We start from the raw sequence: 22,390 nt of genomic DNA, 5'->3' as shown, positions 1-22,390 counted from the left end.
TAGTGCATGTATCCTAACAAATAAAATGTTTTTAATCTTTAGGACTGATGAAAATTTTGAGTGAATAAATGGACAGTGAAGGCTTCATGGTCCCATTATACACAGCAGAACATGGTAACATCAGGAAGTAACTGGTGACAGGTAGGATTAGCAGGCAGATGGAACACAGGGTAATGTATTTTACTAAGAAAACGAAACTTACGAATACAATGTCAGTTTATCCAGGTCATTGTGCATGTTGAAAGCATACATTTCTCCCAACTGAAAAAGTTTTTCCAGTGCTTCATATATGAATATTATGCAAATGAGAGCAGCAAAGGCCTCCTCAGTAAATCGAGTGATATAACACACAAGGCTGCTTGCATCAGTTGCTACTAACAATATGCACAAAAATGCTGTCCATAGCCCAATGCTGGTTCGCAGAGAGAGATAAGAAAGTTCATAGTCCCTGTTTAAATAAGAAATGTGGATTCAGTAAAACTATTTAAATATAACATAAGGCAAGTCACAAGTTAGACAGCATCCTGGTTTTGATCTGTTTCTCCTTTGCAAATGCTCAGTTTTCTTCTTTCCCCTTTTACAGAATGAGATTCTGGTCAAGTGCTTTTTGATATCTAAAATCTAGTTGAAATGTTCAGAACAAGAAAGTACTCTTTTTCCTTGACATGTTAGCTTGCAACACATATGGTGGGTTTTTTTAACAGGGAGGAAATATTCAAATATGTGATCCCTTGCCTGCCTGCATTCTGAAACACAGTAATTAAATTGCTTCGAGACACTTTCTTTTATAAAGCAACTGACAAATGTACTAAACAACAATAATACATATGTTAGCCTTTAAGGTGACACAAGACTCTTTATCATTTTACTATGCTTTTGAATATTGTATATTATTTGCTGAATTTGTGCATTTTATGTTTTTATTGCAATTTTACATTTTATTGTTTTAAATGTATTACTGCAAGTCACCTTCAAGACCTTGGCAATAAGGTGGGATAAAAATGTTACAACTTCATGTCTGAAGAATCAAAACTATTAGCTACTTAGAAAAGTGTTTAATATCTGATTTCAGAAAGTTCAGTCTTGCTGCCTTTAGTGTCATCTTCAGATGTACTGGATGATGCAACCCTGAACACAACCAGAGCTTGGAAGTAACTAGTTACAAGTAACGAATTACTTGTAATTCATTACTTTTTTGAGTAACGAGTGGGTAATTCCTTTACATTTTGATTGTAATAGAACTAGGAGTAATTTTACTACTTTTGTGGAGTAATTGCAACGTTTCCAGAATTACTTTTGGGCATTACTTGGGGGGGAGCAGGGGAAGTCTTCTGCTCCTCTGATTTGTGGAAGAAAATCATGTGCCTCAAACTTGGTTTCTGTGCAGTGTCGTTCATTCCTCATGCTCTGTGGACTGGTAGGAGGTGACGAGGGAGGAGGCGGAGAGTGAGACGGGGTGGAGTGGAGAAAACAATTATTTAAAAAAACAGATAGTGGTGGTGAAGAATGGAGTGGAGGGAAAAAGGATCCAGAGGTCAAGAACATGGATAAAGGAGGAGAAGGAGGCAACAGCAGAATGGAGATAAAGAACTGTGGAGATGAAAGATGACAATGCTCGCACATGTGTGTGAATACTGTGTTTGCACTTGGCACACAAAATGGCCTCCACCACCCTCTCTAGCTACTGTGCTGCATTTGCAGTATTTTAACTTCTTTGCATCTCAGGGGAAAATGTTTGCTTGGGTGAGTGTCCCTTGGTGGCAGGGTAGGGTCCGGGAGATGGTTCAGTGAGAGAGATTATGCTGGCTGGCTGAATGGGGGGGGGGGTGTTGCACATGGTTTGACCGAGTAGTGGCCTCTGCCTCCCTTCCCACCTGCCTTACCAGTAGAGAGACCACCGCTGCTATCTTATGGATAAGAAGAATTATTCTACTACCTCTGTATGTGTTTGTTTATTTTTAATGTTGTTTTAGGCTACTTAGATGTGCAACAGCCAAGGCCAGCACCTTGTAGGCATTTTTAAAGTAACTGAAATGTAATTGTAGTGATTACTTTTGAGAAAAAGGAAAGTAATCAGTTACTTTCAGAGCAATTGTAATTGTAACGGTAATTACTACTTTTTTGGGCCATGTAACTGTAACTGTAATTTATTACTTTTTAAAAGTAATCTTCCAAGCTCTGAACACAACATAGTTTCTTGTTATCATTCAAAGAAATAATTTCTACAACAGGTCTCCTTGTAGCTGTTTACTTTCAAATGCCTCAAACAAAACAAAGACTTTTTCAGAACAAATGCAATAAGCATATTGTGTGAATGAAAGTTCACTTACTTGCAGAATTTAAATAATATTTTCTCAAACACTAGGACAGGTCCAGTGCTCCCCAATATTGTCAGAGGTTGTCCAGAAAACAGTGAATAAGCAATCCCAGTTAATGATGCTCCAAATAAAGACTCTATCGCACTCTGGGGGAAGAAAAAATCCTGTGATTCACTGAGCATCAGATTAACATTTATCATTTTGTCTTTGCACACAGTAATTTGTAAACAGCAGAAAGAATGATGAAAATACTACAAACATTATTAACTATAATACAATCTTAAACTAGTATGTTACTTAGCAATATCATGACCAGAATTCAAAATGCTTTGCTTAACAGTAGCAAAACTATCCAAAAAACATGGGAAAAAGTTACTCATTTGGCATGCTAAGGAAGAAAGGCATATGTCAACAAATATAGCACACAAATTCTAATTTAAGTAGGGAGAAAAAAGGTAAACAAAGGGTCTTCTCCTGTATAAAAAAAAAAGAATGATGAAACAAACCTATACCCAAATTGAGTATGATGTGCTGTATTTAAACTGTCATGACAAAACAATGACTGGATGCAACTGAGCAATTATGATTTAACATAAACAGGAAAAACATAGACCCCAAAAATAAATGGAACAGAAAGTCATAATCCCACCTGGTAATGCATTTTCTCAATTAAAATTATCTGTAATTGTCTGGTTTTTTTCTTAACAACTTTTTAAATAGAGTACCCTCTGTGATGTTTCCCATTTACAGGAAATGGGAAATTAGGTTTATTAGTTTTAAAATACCAAAATTAGTTTTTAAATGGATAGGCAACCCAAATTTTACTGTACATAATTGGTTTTGAATATCTAGCAATGAATTACGGTAATTACTAAACACACACAATATATGCTGACACTGGCCCAATACAGGTGATGCACAAGGGATTAAACTGTGAAGGGGAATGGTGGCATGCATGCAAGTCCTACTCCAATGCCCCCACATGCCTTTTCCTCACTTCTGATCTTCACATGGTGAGTGTAAATTCTGAAGTCCTGATTGCGGGAAGGCTTCTAAGCTTAGAATTTCCTTCCAGAACTCCAACGTTTCCCTCCACAGAAATGCTGGGGGCAGAGCTAATGTATGTGGGCCCCACCCCTCCTACACATGTTCATTTTTAACATCTAAAGGGGCTACATCGTGCTCTGAAAGCTATAAACACTAAGGAAACATAAGAATCAATCGTACAGCTATATGCCAAAACAGGACTATTTGAAAATGATGTATGGAATAACATCTTGAATACATGTAACTGAGAAAATGTTATACTTTTTAAAATATTCTTGTGAATGAGTTATAAAATAAAATACCAGCAGAATTCACTGTTTAGAACTTAACGTAACACACAAGATCAACCTAGCCCTTCCAATGTTAACCATAACCTAGTCTTTTAGTTGATCAGTACATTAACTTTGGGTTCTCAAAGCAGGAACACTGAGGAAGTGACAGCCTCTGGAAATGTGAGGAAGTGGTGGGAACACAAGTGTGTATCTTACAAGTCAGTTACTGCGCTCAAACTCATGTGTGCAGTAACTAATTTAACATATTCACTGATGCACATGAAGCAACTGAAGGCAGCAAACAATCCCACATAGCTAGAAGAAGGCATTTTTCAATTTACACATAGGAGGTACATATTTTTATACCAGCTGCTTCAGAACATGCTTAACAAGTATTTCAGCACCAACACTATAGGTCTTTTCCAGCAACTGCTACACCACATTATGTCCTGTGTTACTACAATTGGGTTGTCCACATGCAAATAGAGTAGGGTGTTTTTGAAAAGGCCACTACCATCTAGAAGAATATATTAAAATGTTGTAAGTATATGAAAAAGCTAAATAAAGTCTGACAAATGGGGAGTATTAATACTGTATGAAAATGTCAAGACCAGTTATGGAAAGCAATGCTGACATTTTCAAAACATATAAAAATAAATTTCAAAACTACAGGTATTTACACTTTCCCTTCTAAAGGACAGATTTACAATGAAACATTTGATGTAAACAACTCAACACTTTTAAAAAGTGTTCCATTAATTTTAAGCCCCCTTAGGTCAGTTGTTATAATAGCCAATACATTCTAAATCAACATCATTAAAACATGATGGTTAAGGTGATGAAAAATGATTAATACTCGCAGTAAAAAAAATTATTAAGAATTTAGTTATTTTGTCTTACAGCAAATAAAAGTGGAACTGTTATTTTCAAGAGGACAAAACTATATTTTATGTACAAAAACATTTTTAAAACACAATAATTTCTTATAGAGGAAAACAGCTTCAGGACTGGTAATGTGGAGTGGAGAAGCGGTGAAAGAGGGTGTTTCACCTTTTCCATTTACATCACTTTTCTGCTGCAACACCCAGTGTCTTACCCACCCCCAACAGGCAGTAAAATGCATCTGAAACCTGGGAGGAAGAAAGTAGCAAAGTGGGTTGGGTATAGTTGCAGCAAAGAGTGATGGATTTAGAGCCACCCTTTCCCACTTCCCGGCTCCAAATAATTCCTCCTGAAACTGTTCTCTCTAATAAAAACATCCTTCTAGATTTTATTGCATGCATTTGTGACATTAAGGTTAGTCCAGAGTACTTAGTTCTACATTTTTCTTTTCAAAACCTTCTTTAAAAGACATTAATTTTATAGGTTTACTACCCTACAAGGCAATCAAAATATCCAAATCATGAGTCTTGAGCAGAAACTCAAGGTGGGTTTATACCAATGCTTGGTCATCAAATAGTCTTTCCACGGCCAGTTTAATGCCTCTTTAAAATAAAGACAATGCAAGCTCTTTTTCAATTCATGAAACTGTTCAAGACAGAGTAATTTTTACCTTAGCTGTGCATCTTCTCCTGTTCTTGCATACATGTTCTCCACATTTTCCACAACAGTTAATATTTGAGGAACATTTAAAGGGGGGCAAGGCTAATCAAATGCTGTGGCTAAAGGTCTTCAAATAAAGGTAGAAATAAAGGAGACAAATGAACACCGTCACTTGCCTCTGAAAATCTAAAAGCCTGGCTACTACCATTCTTTGTACTCACTATTCTGCCTTCTGTAGCTTCTCCAAGGAGCCCTCCAAAAGTGATTACAGGAGACATACAGGCACAGTATAGGAAAAGAATCGAGGCCAGGCACTGCAGACTTAATGCATCCTTGAAGTCACTCAAGAAAAAAGGTGTTTTCCTTTTGATGTCAAGTATCAAACCACCAAAAAGCCTAAATAGGTGAGATGAAACTCGTCAAACTGTACACTAAAGGACTCCAGAATGCTTAAAACTATGGGATACACAAGACTGACAGTGCAGATTTTTAGCACAAATTAGCCTTATTTTATATACTCCAAATCTATTGACAATTACAGACTGCAAATGTACCAATTTAATCTACTCATTTTCAGCACCTAAATTAATCTTAGTTACTCCACATTTTTAATCCTAGCAGATAATTTGTGTATAATGGGCTAGACACTGAAAAAAGCATGGGAAATATTCAGCATCCATTCCTCAATATAATATTGATCAAGATGCAAAAGACAACAAAACATTTTATATCTAACCTCTGCTACAAATCTGTAGGACTTGGTTTTTCTGCATTTGCCCTTATGGGCCAGCCACCCGTCTAATTTATTTCAGAAAAACATAGTTTTACATAATTGATACAGTCCAAAGCTTTGTGGAACTTTCAAACACACACCCCTATATGCATTCTCTGTGAATGAAGGCTCCATGTTCTTCCCACAGAAGAGAGTAGTACAGCCCCTCTGAGCATACACTGTGTGGTCACTAGTGCTCTCATTAGCAAATGAGAGTGGATGGATAAAGGCAAAATGTTTTCAGATTTGTGTTAGTTCAAAGTGCTTGACATTTATTTATTTAAAAGATTTATAGCTTGTCCTAGTATTACAATTATCAGGGCATCTTACAATAATATTAATACAAAAAGGTACAGAAGACAGTAATTTCAGGGCTGTGCATACACCGCACTGAAGAACTCAAAATTCTGCAGTTAATCGTCACCATCATTTTGTTTCTGGTAGTCACAGAGAGAAGCACAGAAGCCCTCCCCTACCAACCCCTGGAAAAAATATTCAGTGGATTCTGACATTTTACCAGGCATTGCCCATTCACTTTTAAGCTTGCCTTTCTAATCTTGAAGGTCAAACTTTTTTTAAATGAGAAACAATAATATTCTCAGGACACCAAATTCTGCAGCCAATACCAAGTTCTATGCTTGTACAGTGGTTGCACTGAATTCAGGAGTATGTACAGCCTTGGGTAATTATTTTAAAAGTGGATTCTATACAGCAGCAGCAACAAATATTTAAGGAAAATAAAAACAGGCTGCAAGCATTTGCCAGTATTGGAACGCCATATTCAAAAGATATTTACAATAATTAACCTTGTTTGTAGAAAAATATTCTTAGAAAGAAAGCCAATTTAATCTCCAGAAAAATACAATGGAAATGTGTTTATGCACATAGCTGGTGAGAATGAAAACTGTACTATTACTGTCATGTTCTTGAAAAAACACTTCTCAAAAAGCAAGTAATTCTTACTGTGGAAGATGAACACCTTTTGTGAGAAACCATCTAAATACTTTAAATCTTTCACTTTTCATAGCTAACCAATTAATAGTAACTTACTAATGTGTTAAATTATAGTTATACACATACTCAACAGGAGTTTTTGTTTAAAAGTGAAGTAGAACTCAACTTAGAGAAGAGAATTTTCTTTGAAAACTGTTTCTACTCTCTTAGAAAACTTTTTCTTTCCAAAATCAGAAGGGATAACATGAGACACCACTAATGTTTTCATATCTAGGAAGTCACTATGCTTTTCCTTTATGAAATGTTTTGAATATCTAGCCCACTATATACAACTTTTTTACCATTTTAAAACCATTGTTATGGTCAACATAAGACTTAAAATATTTTTGAACACTCTTTTGAAAATAAATTTGCATAAAACACCACTTTCTATATTCTTCCCAGAAACATACTGAAGAATACTGCCATAGTATTAAGAGCCTAAAGTAGGCCATCAAATTGGGTAAGAATTAAACATTATGAGGTAGAAGTTTTAGACATGAAATTCTGCAAATTTTTAAAATACTTCAGATTTTCACTTTTTGATATTGTTAGAATTTAAGCAAACACCACATACCTTCCAGTCCGCTGTAGTTCAGGTCCAGCATGATGACCTTCTTCTTTGAGAGGCTCTCCAGAAGAAGCAGCTCCATTTGGAAATTTAGGTATCTTCCTTTTTTCCTGTATCAAAGAAATACATTAACGTGTTGATTAAGGTGAGACTACTACAACAAGCACAATTTCAAGCTCTCTTCCTCATGTCTAAGGAGAAATAATTGTTTTTTCAAATAATTTTAACAAACTTACACTGACAAACTTATAACAAACTTACATTAATTCTTAACTGAGAAATTATTCCCCAACAATTAACATAGCTCCGAAAGAAAAATCTATTGATTAAAAACCTTTAGCTATCTGTAACAGAACCCTCATTTTAGTTAAAGATCTGCATATCACTAGTCACATGCTATGCAAAGAGAAAAGTTCAAAAGAGAATGAACTAACTTTTTGCTTCATTCTAAGCAAGGATTATTTTTGCATCAAAACAGCTTACTAGTGTGGAGTTACTTAGGGATGAAATCTATATACAACAGGAGAGGAGAACCTCCAGCCAAAGCATGGCCTCCTGGAGGGTCTAATTTTTCTTGGCTGCACAATCCTGTTCCCAGAAGGGAACAAGATTACGCAGGTAAGGTGGCAAGATTTAATCATTGCTCATCATCAGCTGAATGGTGATTAAAGCCCTCTACAAAGTGCCCATTGAAGCAGCTTGTGCACACATTTAGTTCAAACAGGCTTTTGCAAAGCCTTTAAGATAGCTCCTATGCTCCCATTTGTTTAAAAGGGAGAGCAGGGGCTATCTTAAAGCCTTTTCCAAATCTCCCCATGCTTCCCAGTTTATTGTCTGCAATGGGGGACTTAAAGAGAAGGGTTTTTTTTTCAAAGTCCTCTTCTGTAATGGAAAATGAAAAGGGAAGCAAAGGGAGACTTGGAAAAAGAATTTTGCAAGTCTACCCCCTTTCCCTTTAAGTTCTTGATCTTGGAGACTTAAGGGAAGCACAAGTGATTTCAATAAGTGCGCACCCCACCCACCTGCCAATCATGTGTCATAATGATGTCATGTGACTGACAGATGTGTGGCCCTGCCCACCTGTCAAATTTAGCCCATGAGGCATATCCTGGTAAGGGTCTGGCCAGTGGAGCCACCAAGGTTCCCCACTTCTGGTACAGAGAAACCATTTATAGTTAAAAATACTATTTGCAGATTTCGAATCATTAAAAGCATTCATTTTTTTTGTATAGCCCATTTTGTACCATAGGCTAAGGGCAGTCAGACAGTGGCATATTTTCCTTCAAAGTTATACATGATCAAAATACATTAACATTCGACTACCTCTTCCAAAAGGATGAGACTATATTTATTTATTGTATTTGCATCCAACCTTTTCCCCAAAGAGCTCAAGGTAGTGGACATGTTTCTCCCCCTCCCCATTGTATCCTCACAACAACCCTGTGAGCTAGGTTAGGCTGAGAGCCTGTGACTGGCCCAAGGCACCCAGTGAGCTTCACAGTAGAGTGTAAATTTGAACCCTGGTTTCCCAGGTCCTAGTCCAACACACTAACCACTTTGCCACACTGGCTCTGGGTGGGGGGGGGTATGTATATAGAAACTTATGGCCCCAAAACAGCTAGGCCATGTTGTGTCACACAGTAGTAGAGCAAGTTACCACAAACCTTTAAAAGCTTTGAAACAATAATTCACCTACCACTGCACACTTTAAAAACAAAGGAACATAGGAGGCTGCCTTATACTGAGTCACACAATTGTTCCATCTAGCTCAGTACTGTCTACACCAACTGGCAGTGGTTCTCTAGGTTTTCAGGAATGAGTCTCTCTCACCCCTACTACCTGGAGATGCCATGGATTGAACAGAAGCTTTATCACTGAGATATCACCTTTCTGCAAAGCCTCTCTCCCTAAAATGAATTCATTTTCACAGCACATGGTTTTTCTTATACCTTATTTATGTAGGATGTATGAATACCTTTAACCTGCACCTAGAGTCTACGTATCACGGGGAAGTACTGGTTTTTAGTATTATTTATTTAGTATTCTTATTGTAATGCTGAATTTGTTAAACATTGTTCTTTTTGGCAAGGTGCCTTGAGGGCCACCCACCCACAGAGAGAGAGGGTTTTTTTTCTAACACTAGGAAGTTCATAAGAGAATCTTAGAAACAAGAGATCAGATCAGACACCTGAGGGATTGTTAAAACGGGGGGGGGGGCATAGCAAGCAACTCCCACCTAATCTTCCCATTCCAACAAACCAATACATACAGGATTAATTTCTTGTTCTATACATGTCTAGGGAGACCAGCAAACAAGGTAAAAGGATTAATCAGGATTTGGCCTTGCTAGATACAGTTTGGCAGCAGTGCCCAGGCATGCTAATCCTCTTCCCACCATGCCGACATAATGGAACTTTTAGTTTTAAGAATTAACTTCACAGGGGATACAAAGCAGTTATGCAAAGTGGCTCTCAATTTAAAGCTGCATGTTTTCACTCCTGACAACTCTGGTGTAGTTTTTAATTTTTTCAGCAGCATATATAGCCCTGGCTATGTATTACACATTTTTAAGGTGCCCCTTACTACAAAAGTTCTTACCTGAGAAGGAACACTTTTGGGTGGTTCAATTCGAATAGATGGATCCCACTCTCCTGGAGGCAGAACTGTTACTTGATCTAAAAATTCATCGATTCCAGACAGTAGATCATTTCGGTCTTTAGCTTTATAAGCAACATCATGGAAAACCTTTGTAAAACATATACACACTTATATTTGGTTTCCTGGCATAACAAAACTCTTACCCAAGAGGTTGGAAAGACATCACTGAAATATTTTAACGGCATAAATAATTTCCATACTCAGTTCTACATGCGAATACACCTATAATCACCTTTTAAATACATGCTTAAGACACAAGTTGTGTGTGCATGTACACATGCATTTTGTGCTTGCACACCCACATACAATATCTGACAAAATTTTAGAATGGGAGGGAGAGGAAGGAAAGAAAGGTATAGAAAGGTACAGGAAGGCTGCAATCCTACACAAACTAACCTGGGAGCATGTCCTGTTGAATCCAACAGATAGACATGCATAGGATTGCACCACACAATGAGGAAGCACCAGCAAAACATTTAAAAGCATCCAGAGAAGGTACTTTTTTTAAAAAGGAGGATGAACAAAGTCTACATCTGAATGGAGTGTGTTCCTCACTGACCATGCATTTAAAGGCTTGAGGGCAGGAAGCCCAATTAACAACAGTGTTTGAGCAAAGAAAGCCCGTAGGGAAAGGTTTCAATGGAGTCATGGACTATACAATTTTAGTCATTAAGAAACCCAAGAAACTGTCTTAAATTCGGTGCAAAGCAGATGCACAGTATGATCTCACTTGCCTTAACCAGTAAGCAACTGTGCCGCCACATTACATAATTGATAACCTCTTATTGGTTCATACTAGCTCTGATTCATAATGTTGCACTTGAGATTGTACTAGTATATATAGCAGAAGAACTCTTCCTGGGGCATCTTATTCCAGGAAAATATCCAACACTGCACAATTAATGTAATCTTAAATGAACACTATAACTTCAGTATTAAATCAAAGATATACACAAAGTAGTCTTAAAATTGTTATCTTCTATACCAATTATTCTAAAAAAAAAGTTGTCCTATTATTCTATTGAAACAGCAATGAAAGGCAGGTTATGGTAGGCTTTAGAAAATTCCTGCCATATCCCAAACACAAGAGATATTAATAGTAGTATCTGGCCAGTTTTCCATTTTGTCCATTTACCAAGCCTGACTATACCATTTACAACATTAACCTCCTTTCTTTAACTGTGGCATTACTGAGAGATATAACTGTCAAATTTCACAAAAGAGGTGCTTTTATTTCATAAGTATTTCATGTACACAGTTTTTATAAATCTTAAGTATTTATTAAGTATACAAAATGAAACATTACACTGTATCATTATAAATTCATGTTCATGTAAACATGCTCACTCCACAGCTATTTACTTTAATCACCATATTAGCCATGCCAAGTTCTACTTGAATGCAGGTCCCATTCGTATTTTAAGTGCATACTTTGAATTCATTGAATACATACAGGATGCTACTACTCACGTCATCAGTCATAAGTGTTGCTATTGAGCGACCAATTTCATGGTATTGGGGTGCTTTACCTGCAGGACCCAGCAAAATAAAAAGGAATCTGTGGAAGAATGAAACAGTATACAAAAAATCAGGTATTAGAACTGTGATCAGAGATGGCACCAATATATACACAATTTAAAATTAGTGGCTCCTCAAAATATAATTACTGACTCAATGAAAATAAGTGAATATTTAGATAAAATGTGGATAAAGTAGTGATAATCTCAGTTTAGTAACTAACAACTCCTTCCACAAAGGCAACACTCCAACATAATATTTTTTCCAAAATAACAGGTTTTCAAGAATCAGGTATACACATTAACGCAAGCAAATTTAGTTCATTGCCACAAACCCAAAATACTCATGTCCTGAGCAATCTCTACCTGAATATGGCAGAAAGGACCATTTAAATTTTAGCACAGATTAGTGAAGACATGTCAGTACTTGGCAGACATGTGCTGTGAGTAAGCATAAATATGGAAATGGAGGACAACCCAGTGCTAGCAAGGTGCCACGTGTAGTGATTGACAAGAGATATTTTCCATTAATTTAAAATAAATAAATAAAATGTGTCTACAGTATTTCAAACCAATGTACAAAGTAAAAATACCAAGGTGGCAACAGCTAAAAAGAGTATTTCTCAGTTAAGAATTCCTTTCCAAAAAGCTTAGAATCAAAACCATGTTATACAAATACAAAATTACAACTTTATTACATGCAAGTTTTTTCTTACCGGGTAGGAACAGGAACCTCTGTAAGACCTGAGAGAAGTACAGCGGGGGACAGCCTGACAAAAGCAATAATTGGTCTCTCCAAAACATCCACTTCTCCCACCAACACATTAGATGCCTCTGCACCTATGGGAATCTTCCTCATAAAATTCATATCTACCTATTTACAAGGATTAGAAATAACATTTTAGTGTACAGTATTAATGCTAAAAGCGTTAATAAAACTAGCATTAATGTATGCAACTCTGTTGTGAGCTGAACACTACTACTGTGTTGCTTACAGGGACAAGTGTATGTGAGAAGAAGTTTCAGAAACACTTTTTTTAATGTTACCACATCTGCACCGTTGCATTGTTTAGTATAAATATTTAAACACCACAACTACTTTTCTACAGTTATTTCTTGGGATCAAAATATTTTTATTATAAGTATCTACAGATATCGCTAAAAAGTCAATGTAATTATATACAGAGTTCTTTCATTTTATAAATTCAACCTGAAAAATACTAGTTTTAGATGTACTCATTGATAGATAATCTTTGTTAACAAATTAACTTTGTAAACTGTGTATATAGTTACAGAAGAATACCACCATAATGCACAGCACATGAACAACTGGTTCACATACAGACAGATGCACAAAGATCACTGAAACTAAGACACCAGTTACACAGCTATCTAGAAAAGAACACTTACAGCTGGCCTCTTGAGTCCCACACCAAGTGTGCCACAACTACAGTGCCAGGAGGCAGACTCCTGCCCAACAGGAGACAAGGCAGGTGCAGAGAAGAATAGGCCAAGTAAAAACACAAAAAACTATGACAGAGGAGCAGGAATAGTGGCATCTGCCATGATTAACTATATTGTAAGTTAACTTTGTTTTACATTTAATGTATTTGTTGCAAGTTTACAGACAACTTTAAAAGTAATAATTATATTGTTCAACTGAACTATAAAACAACAGGATACAATCTTGTCCCTCTGCAGGCTTAAATTCAGAAAACTAGGAGAAGCAATAGTGCATTTAATGCTTCAAGCAGCAACTGAAATGTAATTTCTATATCTATTATAGAAAAAAATTATGTGCCCCCATTAAAACCTTCTTTACAAGGCAGCATTCATTCCACTGAAGGATTCAGTTCCACACACTTGAACTTGGTTCTAAGGTGTTTAGCACAGTGGCACATACCAGGCTTTCACTGCTGCAACTGGACTGACATCCTCCAGTGGTCAAGTAGAGTGCAACCCTCCAGTTCCACCCCATTACCACTAAAAAAGCTCCATATCTAAACTAGAACAAAATAATCAGGATGTGTTAATGCAACACCCAGCTGTTTGCCCAACTACAAACGGCATAAGGGAACAGCAGCTGGAAAACAAAATTGTCCATAAGGCTGAACGACTCCTGGTATCTCCAAACATTCCAAGAACAGCCAAAGATCTCCAAGAAGAGGTTTCTGTAGCTGGCCAATGGTAAGTGAGCTGGTGATGCAGTGATGCCATGCAAATCCAGGAACATTGCAAAAGGTGTTCAGGATATCAAAGAGGTACTGGTAGAGGAGGCAGTTTGGGGTTGGAGACAAGCTAAAATTGGATGGGTAAATATGCCGTTTCTTTGCAAGATTGTTCCTGGGTTGTTCAAGAAACCATGGCTAAAACCATGGTTTAGTGTTGCATGTAAAGATGGGAATGGCTTGTGGCTGTAGGAAATTTCCTTGGACATTCATTTTGCCTTTAACAATATACAAATAATCTTATACTAGGAATATAAAACTAACTTTGAAATTCACAAAGCTCTCTCTCCTCTCTAAATGACATAAAACAGTTTACCTTGCTGAAATCAACAGTGCTGTTTTCTCTACTTCCTCCTGTTCCACTGTTTTTAAGTTCTCCACTTTTTCCAGTGTCCAAATTACCAGGTGCTGATTGTGGCGATGCTAGGAGTCCTACAAACAGAATATAACGGCATGTTCAAAATTGTATGACCAGAAAACCGACTCAGTTATACAATGACAGTGGCAGCTTTCTAAAAGCGAATATGGAAGTTAATAAACAAAAGGTGCATTAGTACCAAAAATGCCACACAAACAAGTTATTTTCTTCTGAAAAACAACGAACAATCATTAAAAATGTTGAAATTAGATGTTGCCTAAATGATGGCCTTTTGCAAAATGCACTAGAACAAAAATGTGTTACTTTTAAAAAGAGAATGTAAGAATATATATATATCTAACCACCAATGCTTTGTATGTGGATCGTGCATCAAAGGGATGTCATGATTTCTGTTAAGTCTGAAAAAACGTAGAATAAAACAAAATCACACTTTCAAATACCTAATAAAAAGCCTGCTTGTTACAAGACTGAAGCTTTAAGATTCCATCTATCTTCCATTAGTTAACACAATTCTAAAGCAACATCTTTTAAAGTACGATCTAAGCCATGATCCAAATAATTCATTTTACAGATGAATAAGGAAACCATGCGTACAATCATCTTTCTTTGGAGTTAACACTGCAGCTTCATCCATTCCAAAGATAGCAAACCAGTTTTAAGTAGTGGTTTGCCTCTTCAGTAGTAAGAGCTGTTACAAATAAACTTCAAATAAATTTCTTGGTGATATCCAACTAAGGTATACTCAGAGCAGACCAACTGAATTCAATAGACTTGCATTAGGTATGACTAACTGGAAGCAATGGACTTCAAAGGGTCTATCTGTGAAAACAATTTCTAACTTGCACAAACATGCTATCTTTGACTTGCAGTCAAGGTTACAGTAGGGTCCCGCTTTGCAGCGTTCCACTGATACAGCGGTTGTCAATTGCAGAAAGGCCCCGCTCCTACGGCACTTGTTCCACTTTTATGGGTGTCGGGCACCATTTTAGACAATGTTAGTCAATGCGTTCCGCTTTATGGTGGATTTCGCTTTACAGTGGCAGTCCGGAACAGAACCTGCAGTATGAGCGGGGCCCTACTGTAATTGTTCCCAATTGTCCTAAGGCACCACGGCCACTAATAGTTACTTTTGTTTTGAACCTTATTCCTGTGTAACAAAAACATATATGAGGTGATCTGTATTGCCATTATAAAGACTAATATAGAAACTTAACTATCTTGTGTAGCATTAGATAAAGGAAGATAAGACTGGTTCAATATTAGGCATTAGTGAATCTTATGTTATCCATTCTTTATTTATAGTGTGCCTCAGGATAGGAGGATGGTGATTTAAAAATAAGTGTAGGCTAAGCTTCAAGAAGGAAAATGGACCATTGTTCATAAGATCTCAATTTTGCACAGAAAAAATAAAGACAGTTGTGTGGGCTTATAAGAAAAGTTCCAAAATCCATTTTAGGACGATACCCTTTATTAGGTCAACCAAGGTATCACAAGGTATGCACAGTCTCAAGTTCTCTAGAACACTTCTTCAACCTTGGGTCCCCAGATGTTGTTGGACTACAACTCCCATATAATAATAATAATAAATTTTATTTTTCAGCCGCCTATCTGTCCGGGTTAGGGACACTCTAGGTGACGAACAACAAGAATAAAAACAATACATATAATCTTTGGCTATTGACTAAGCTAGCTGGGGTTGATGTAGCCCAACAACATCTGGAGACCCAAGGTTGAAGAACACTACAATCTAGCTGATGAAGAATTCTAGAGCAAACAGAGCAGTGGGTATGGAGAAAGAAAAAAGTTGGCAGCTGGTACAGCTATGAGTCTGCCTCTTCCCACATTCTGCCTTAAGATTCTTATAAGATGCTGAATATAGACTGAATAGCAGTCAACATTTTCTTCTTTCCCACCCCATTAACGCTTACATCAAGTCGGATGAATTATAGTTTTGGATAACTCAAAAAGCTTGCACATTATTTTGTTACTGTTGGTTGGCCATTTTGGATAGCAGACCCAGGACCTTACGGTATTCTCCAATGTAACACTATATGAAATATGTTCTTTTAAAATTGAATTCTTTAGAACTGTTTGAAAAATCGATTTGGACTAGTTATGACAAGAAGATGCAAATGAGACTAGCAAGAGCTGATACACAACACACACAGCCATAAGCCACCATAAAAAACTGCTCATGTGGAAACAAGCAGTACATATTAGGAACATAAAATAAATAAATGTAAAACAAACTGTCTCAACTATCTAGTTGAGTCTTGTTTCCAACTCGGGTTTGGAATTGTGATGGCTTTCATCATGCTCAGACAGGACTATCTAGTACACCGGAAACTGAAGAGGAAAAGTGTGCCCTTATTGGTACTGCTGAACCTTTCAGTGGCTTTTGATGTCTTTGGGGCTGGGGACACTGCTTTACAGTATTTCCAGTCCTTCCTATGGGGTAGGGCTCAGAAGATGATACTTTAAGGGCACTGCTTGAGGAGTGCTCAATTCCATGGCTATCAGCTTATGGTGAGCCACAGGTTTACAACTTGTTCCCAAACTATTTAACATCTACATGACATCACTGGAAGCTGTTGATTTGAAGTGCAGCAGCATCATTCTGCTGATATTTAGTCCTCTCAACAGCTCCCAGGAAGGCAAAGGAGATTCTGAATCAGTGTCTGAAACTGGAGAATAACTGGATGCAGACTAAATCCAGGCAAGACAGGATGCTACCGGTTGGTATGCTTGCTGATCCTGGGTTAGGGTTACAACTTCTTTGGATGGGTTTGTAGTCCTCTTGAAGAACTAGGTTCATAGCTTCTGAGTCAGATCTTGCTTTTGGAAGATCAGGTGGTGGTTGTGGCCAGGAGCACTTTTGCTTGGTGTGCCAAATTCAGCCATTTTTGGAAAGGAAAAACCTAACCAGGGTCAAACATTCTTTCATTACATCACAACTGGACTACTGTTACACATGCTATGTGGTTCTGCCTTAAGAGTGCCCAGAAATTTCAGCTAGTGCAAAGTGCTGCAGCTAAAGTTTTGACCAGGTTCAGCAATTTGGATCCTGTCACCCTGCTGCTGAAAGAATTGTACTGGCTACCTATTAGCTGCCGGGCTAAGTTCAAGGATCCAGTTTTTGTGTACAAAGCCCTATACAGCTTGGGACTAGGATACCTGAAAGACCATCTTATCCCTTATATTCCCAGTCAATCACGGCACTCTGCAGGTGAGTGCCTCCTGCAATATCAGGAGGTCCATTCTGCACAACACAGGGAACGGACCTTTAGTGTAGTAGCATCTACCCTTTGGAATTCCCTTAAATATTAGACAGGCACCATCTCTGTTATCTTTTTGGCACCTACTGAAAACCTTCCTCTTTCAACAACCCTTTTAAGTAGAGACCTTATCCCAGTCTGCATCTGTGTTGGAATTGCTTTTTAATACATTTTTAAACCTTTTTTTTTAAAGATATTTTTAAAGCTTTTTAAAAAGATGTTTTTAAAAGATGTTTTGTTTTAATATATATTAAAGTTTGTTTTTATGACGTTTTAACCTGTTTTTAGGCTTTTGTTTGCTGCCCTGGGCTTCTTTCGGGAGGAAGGGCGGGACACACACACACATACACACTGCATTGTTATATCAACTCCATTGGCTTCCACTCTGTTTCCAAGACCAATTCCAGGGGCTTGCTATTATCCTATAGTCCTTAACAGGAAACTTGAAGGACAAGCTTCTCCAACATGAGACTTCCCACTCAAACTTCCTGCCCTGGGACATCTGCTTTGCCCCCGCTCCAACTGCATTTTGTCACCATGCAAAAACTACTGCAACATCCAAGTTATGGCACTCTTCCTTTTAAACAGTCCAGATGCCCTCCTCCTCTATCAGCTTTGGGAGAGCTGTTTTTTTTTTAATCCTAGCTTTTTTGGCTGATTTTAATAACCTTTTGAGTCCCTTGTTGGTTAAGCTTTTGTTTTTCTATTCTGTTCCTGGGTTGAAGTCAGACTGTAAGGGCTAGTCATGACTAAGTTTCCATATTCATTTCAGTGAGACCTAGGTCCCACTGAAATCATTGGGACTTATGTGTGATTAACTTTGTGTGGACCCAACACAATATGTTTAAATTGGTTTTATTATTTTATTGTAACCCGCTCTGGGGCTCTTTCAAAACTGAAAAAAAGGTTTTTTATAAATATTTAAAAGTCCTGTTTTCTTATTTTATTTTTTGATCTTCTTCCTTCAACATTCCCTCAATTGCTTTGTGTAAAAGTCTTGCTTGCTTATGTTGTTTTGTTCTAATTTTAGTCTTGCCACCACCACCTAAGATCACTATAGCAATGGCCAAAAGAAAAATCCAACAACAATCATATCCAGTGCAGTCTGGAAAAAGCACGATCAGTAATGTGTGTAGTCTGATTTCACTCTCTATACTCAGAAGGAAGCATTCAGTTCAGTAGCCCTGCATTATGGAACACACTCCCAGGAAGAGACTGTATAGATTCTGGCACGCCTTGAGGATATTTTTATTTCAACACACATTCTAGGAGTAATTTTTATCTGGTTAGTTTTAATATTCTGTTTATCTATGATGTATATTTTATACATTGTATAAAGTATAATGTACATTGTATGATGTATATTTTATACATTTATCTATTATGTATATTTTATTTTTATGGGAACACAATTCAGGTGAAGACTAACTCCTACTCTTTGACTGTAATTTAAAAAATGTAAAATGAAACTCAATTTTTAAAAAAAACAAACCACTGTGCGGCACCATAAAACTGTGCTGATTTTTTACCTCTAGGCTAAAGCAGAACATGACAATAAAATGTACGTCATGTTGCAATCTAAAAATTCTGAGGGAATTAAGACAGGTATTACTCATGTGCGAGAAAAGAAGAGAAATAGGAATTAGAAATATAATGTGTGACAGATGGATCACTGTGCATGTGCTCAGCATGCTCTAATCAGGGCTGTGGAGTCGGTACACCAAACCTTCGACTCCTCTATTTTTCTACTGTCCAACTCCGACTCCACCCAAAATTGCTTCTTGTCAATCAAAATTTATTTGGAAGTCGGAGTCGGTACATTGCTCCCGACTCCCGACTCCACCCAAAATTGCTCCCGACTCCACAGCCCTGGTTCTAATTGTACAACTGTACTGTATACATTGCACTTACACAATTAGAGCTTAGTTATGCTACTTTGTGTTGAGTTATCCTTATTACTTTTGCATCCTATGTTGGTTGAATGCAAGTTCAGTAAATTTTAGTCTAAATTGTATACTTACGCAGCAGTATTATCCATTTACTGAAAGACACAATTCTAAGAAAATTTAAACGCTACTATGGCCATACCCTTAGCATGTGTGGGGCCCAGGGCAATAGCATAGTTGCCCCCCCTCCTCTATATATATATAAAGAGAGAGAGAGATAATTTATTTATGAATATATGTAATTATAATATTTACATATGAGGCTAACAACCTATTAAATAAAAATATGATTACCTTCAGTTCAGGGAATAGGCCTCTAGTCAACCTGTTCTATACATATCCATTTCTTCACTGGTGTCTCGACATCTGTCTTCCCTTTGTCGATATCTGCTAGATATGGCAGTATATTTCTAGGCATATTTTCCCATCTTTATCTTCCTAACTAAACAATTGAAAACACTTTGTGCAGAACCATTGTTTTAAATATCGAGGATGACAGAATTTAATCATTTCTGTAAATGTCTGGGCCTGGCTGCTTTGTTGATGGGCAATTACTTTCGGATTAGAATTAAAATAATACAAATATAAGGAACTATATATTTATTCTCAAAGATTTATTTTTCTTGCTTTCACTTCTGCAAAATCATTAATCAACTTGTCAAAATCTAGATTTTCACAGCTGATGAGCGACGGCAGCACAGGGAAGACACTGACTCAGGCATGCAGCCGAAGAGCAGGCAGGGGATTCAAACTTCCCGCCTAAAATCAGCTCGGGAAGCAGCTGGCGAGACTGCCGCTGCACGGCTGAAGAGAGGAAAAACCCCGCCACAGCCCAGCTTCTCAGATTGCCAAGCGCGGGGGGCCCCCGAAGCATGGGGCCCAGGGCAACTGCCCCGCTTCCTGGTGCCTAGGGGCGGCTCTGGCCACACCTTTACACATGAGATCAGAGAAAGCTCCAAGTTTAAATAAAAATAAAACATCAAGTGCCTCAAATGACAGTGCCCAAGAAACAAAGCAACAAAAGAATGGAATAGAATCACAGGAAAGCAATAATTTCAGGCTATGGCTTACAAAACATCTTCAAGCTGCATCATACTTTACACACCACTGCAACAAAGCATGAGTCAGAGTGAAAGAGAGACATGTTTAGTCCATATCTGCAAGGGACCTATTTCTGTCAGCAATACATTGCTATTTATTACAAAAATGTACATCCTACTCTGCATTCTGAGGACTATATTTTTAAATATTTATATTTAATTTACATGACAGTTATTAAAACAACTCTACTCTTTCATGATTCCTACCTGATTGCAACAATAGCCTGACAAGAGAAACAGTTAACCTGAAGCAATTCTTGCTGTGCACACATAATCAGATATTAAGCTTCCAGCCAGAGTAGTTCATCTCTAGTGCTGGAGATTGCCTCAACCCCCTGTGCACGAAGCTACTACATAGAATAGGAGACCCATGCATGAGATATCATAGAGGAAGAAAATGAGAGAGAATGAGACTAGAACACATCAAAGCAACCACATCACCCTAATAGGTATAAAGCATTGCCTCAGCAACACCTGCTATAAGCTGTGGATTTTAGAGGCTAGGTAGCGATTGACAGTTCTTCCCCATTTAATGTACCTTTAAAAGTTGCACAACGTTCTCCTTGTTATAATTCAAAAGGGAGTCATTTATGTGAATTAAACAGGGGAAAACTAGTTTATTACTGATGTAGGAATTCTGGTTTGAGTATAGGATTGGATTGTGATATCAAAGCACAGACCATAATTTTTAAAGGTGCCTGGCATCTTTTAGTGCTAAAGTGTACCTCACCTACTAGAAATTATGAGGTTTTAAAAGTAGTAAAAGGCCACCATTTGGAATCTGGGTTTCAAGTTTATAATATGTAACTTGCTTTAAAAAAATAATAAAAAAGGCAAAAGCACTTGCTGAATGAATTCCTTTTGGTTATGAAAATAAAAAGTATAGACAAATATTCAAATATTTCACTGCCTCAATGTGTTAATATTTGCATTAATATTTCAGTGTCAATTTAAGTTCAAAATATTGAATAAAGAATCACACAAGAAAATATCACACAAAAAGAAATGAAGCATGCAAACAAGTGACAGACTGATATACAACTCATGGTTGCTCAAGCCGTGTGATAAAAACTTTGCAGTGGAAGTGATTTAGCTGCAGAAAGCACCACACATGGACAATTTGAGTTCAAATAGTTGCCTGATGTTATGTCACTATTATCCTCTGCCGTCTTCTCCTCGCTTTCCTGAGCTTCTAAATCGTCCTCAGGTGGATGAATTACTACTTTAGGGATATCATCACTAGAAGGAGACACTAGGAGTTCAGCACCCTGAAGCTCAGTTGGATGTAAATTTGTGGTTGCCTTGTGACCGCACCTAGGACTGGAGGGTGGAGTGCTTTGTGGGGTGGGTAAAGGAGTTGTGCTCCTTGAGGCTGCTGGAGATCCAGGAAGAAGGTAATTGAGAAGAAGGGATAAGCGATTCTCTCCTCTCAGGGAAATATGTGAGGCAGAGAGACCAGCTCGTAAAGAGTGGCGGGAGGCTGAAAGGCCTTCCCCTGAGATAAAACAAATAAAGTGATAAAAAAATGAGCAAGAAGATACATTATACATATTTTAAATTACAAAACTCTAAAAAAGCAAAACATCACTCAGTCATAGGTGAGATAAGACTTAAGCAAAACAAGCAGAATTTTAGATGTTAAAAAAGTCAGCATATATTTTCACATATCTACAAGGTAGGGGAGAAAGGGAGGGAAATTATATTATTGGTGACTGCTTAAGATCCAGAGAGAATTGAGCAAAACTTCAAAATGCTATGCTTACAATAAAGGA

The 22,390-nt window shown here is 37.4% G+C and overlaps 1 protein-coding gene across 11 annotated transcripts in view; it reads right to left on the bottom strand.

The window, feature by feature from the left end:
- SLC4A7 (solute carrier family 4 member 7) overlaps nt 1-22,390 on the bottom strand; it is a 166,705-nt gene that overhangs the window by 42,243 nt on the left and 102,072 nt on the right. For 9 of the 11 annotated variants that reach the window (XM_061587393.1, XM_061587385.1, XM_061587391.1 and 6 more), the window contains 9 exons: nt 21,757-22,113; nt 14,235-14,350; nt 12,407-12,564; nt 11,644-11,731; nt 10,114-10,260; nt 7,522-7,625; nt 5,401-5,575; nt 2,331-2,464; nt 203-448 (listed from right to left, as the gene is read on the bottom strand). In XM_061587393.1, the coding sequence (XP_061443377.1) occupies nt 203-448; nt 2,331-2,464; nt 5,401-5,575; nt 7,522-7,625; nt 10,114-10,260; nt 11,644-11,731; nt 12,407-12,564; nt 14,235-14,350; nt 21,757-22,113 (1,525 nt within the window). The remainder of the gene's footprint in view (nt 1-202; nt 449-2,330; nt 2,465-5,400; nt 5,576-7,521; nt 7,626-10,113; nt 10,261-11,643; nt 11,732-12,406; nt 12,565-14,234; nt 14,351-21,756; nt 22,114-22,390) is intronic. The other 2 variants (XM_061587394.1, XM_061587396.1) reach the window with 1 other exon arrangement.

This window comes from Rhineura floridana, chromosome 10 (genome assembly GCF_030035675.1).
Source record: "Rhineura floridana isolate rRhiFlo1 chromosome 10, rRhiFlo1.hap2, whole genome shotgun sequence".
Lineage (NCBI taxonomy): Eukaryota > Metazoa > Chordata > Lepidosauria > Squamata > Rhineuridae > Rhineura > Rhineura floridana.
Note: the sequence above shows the minus strand (reverse complement) of the source record. Positions and strands in the feature narration are given on the sequence as shown.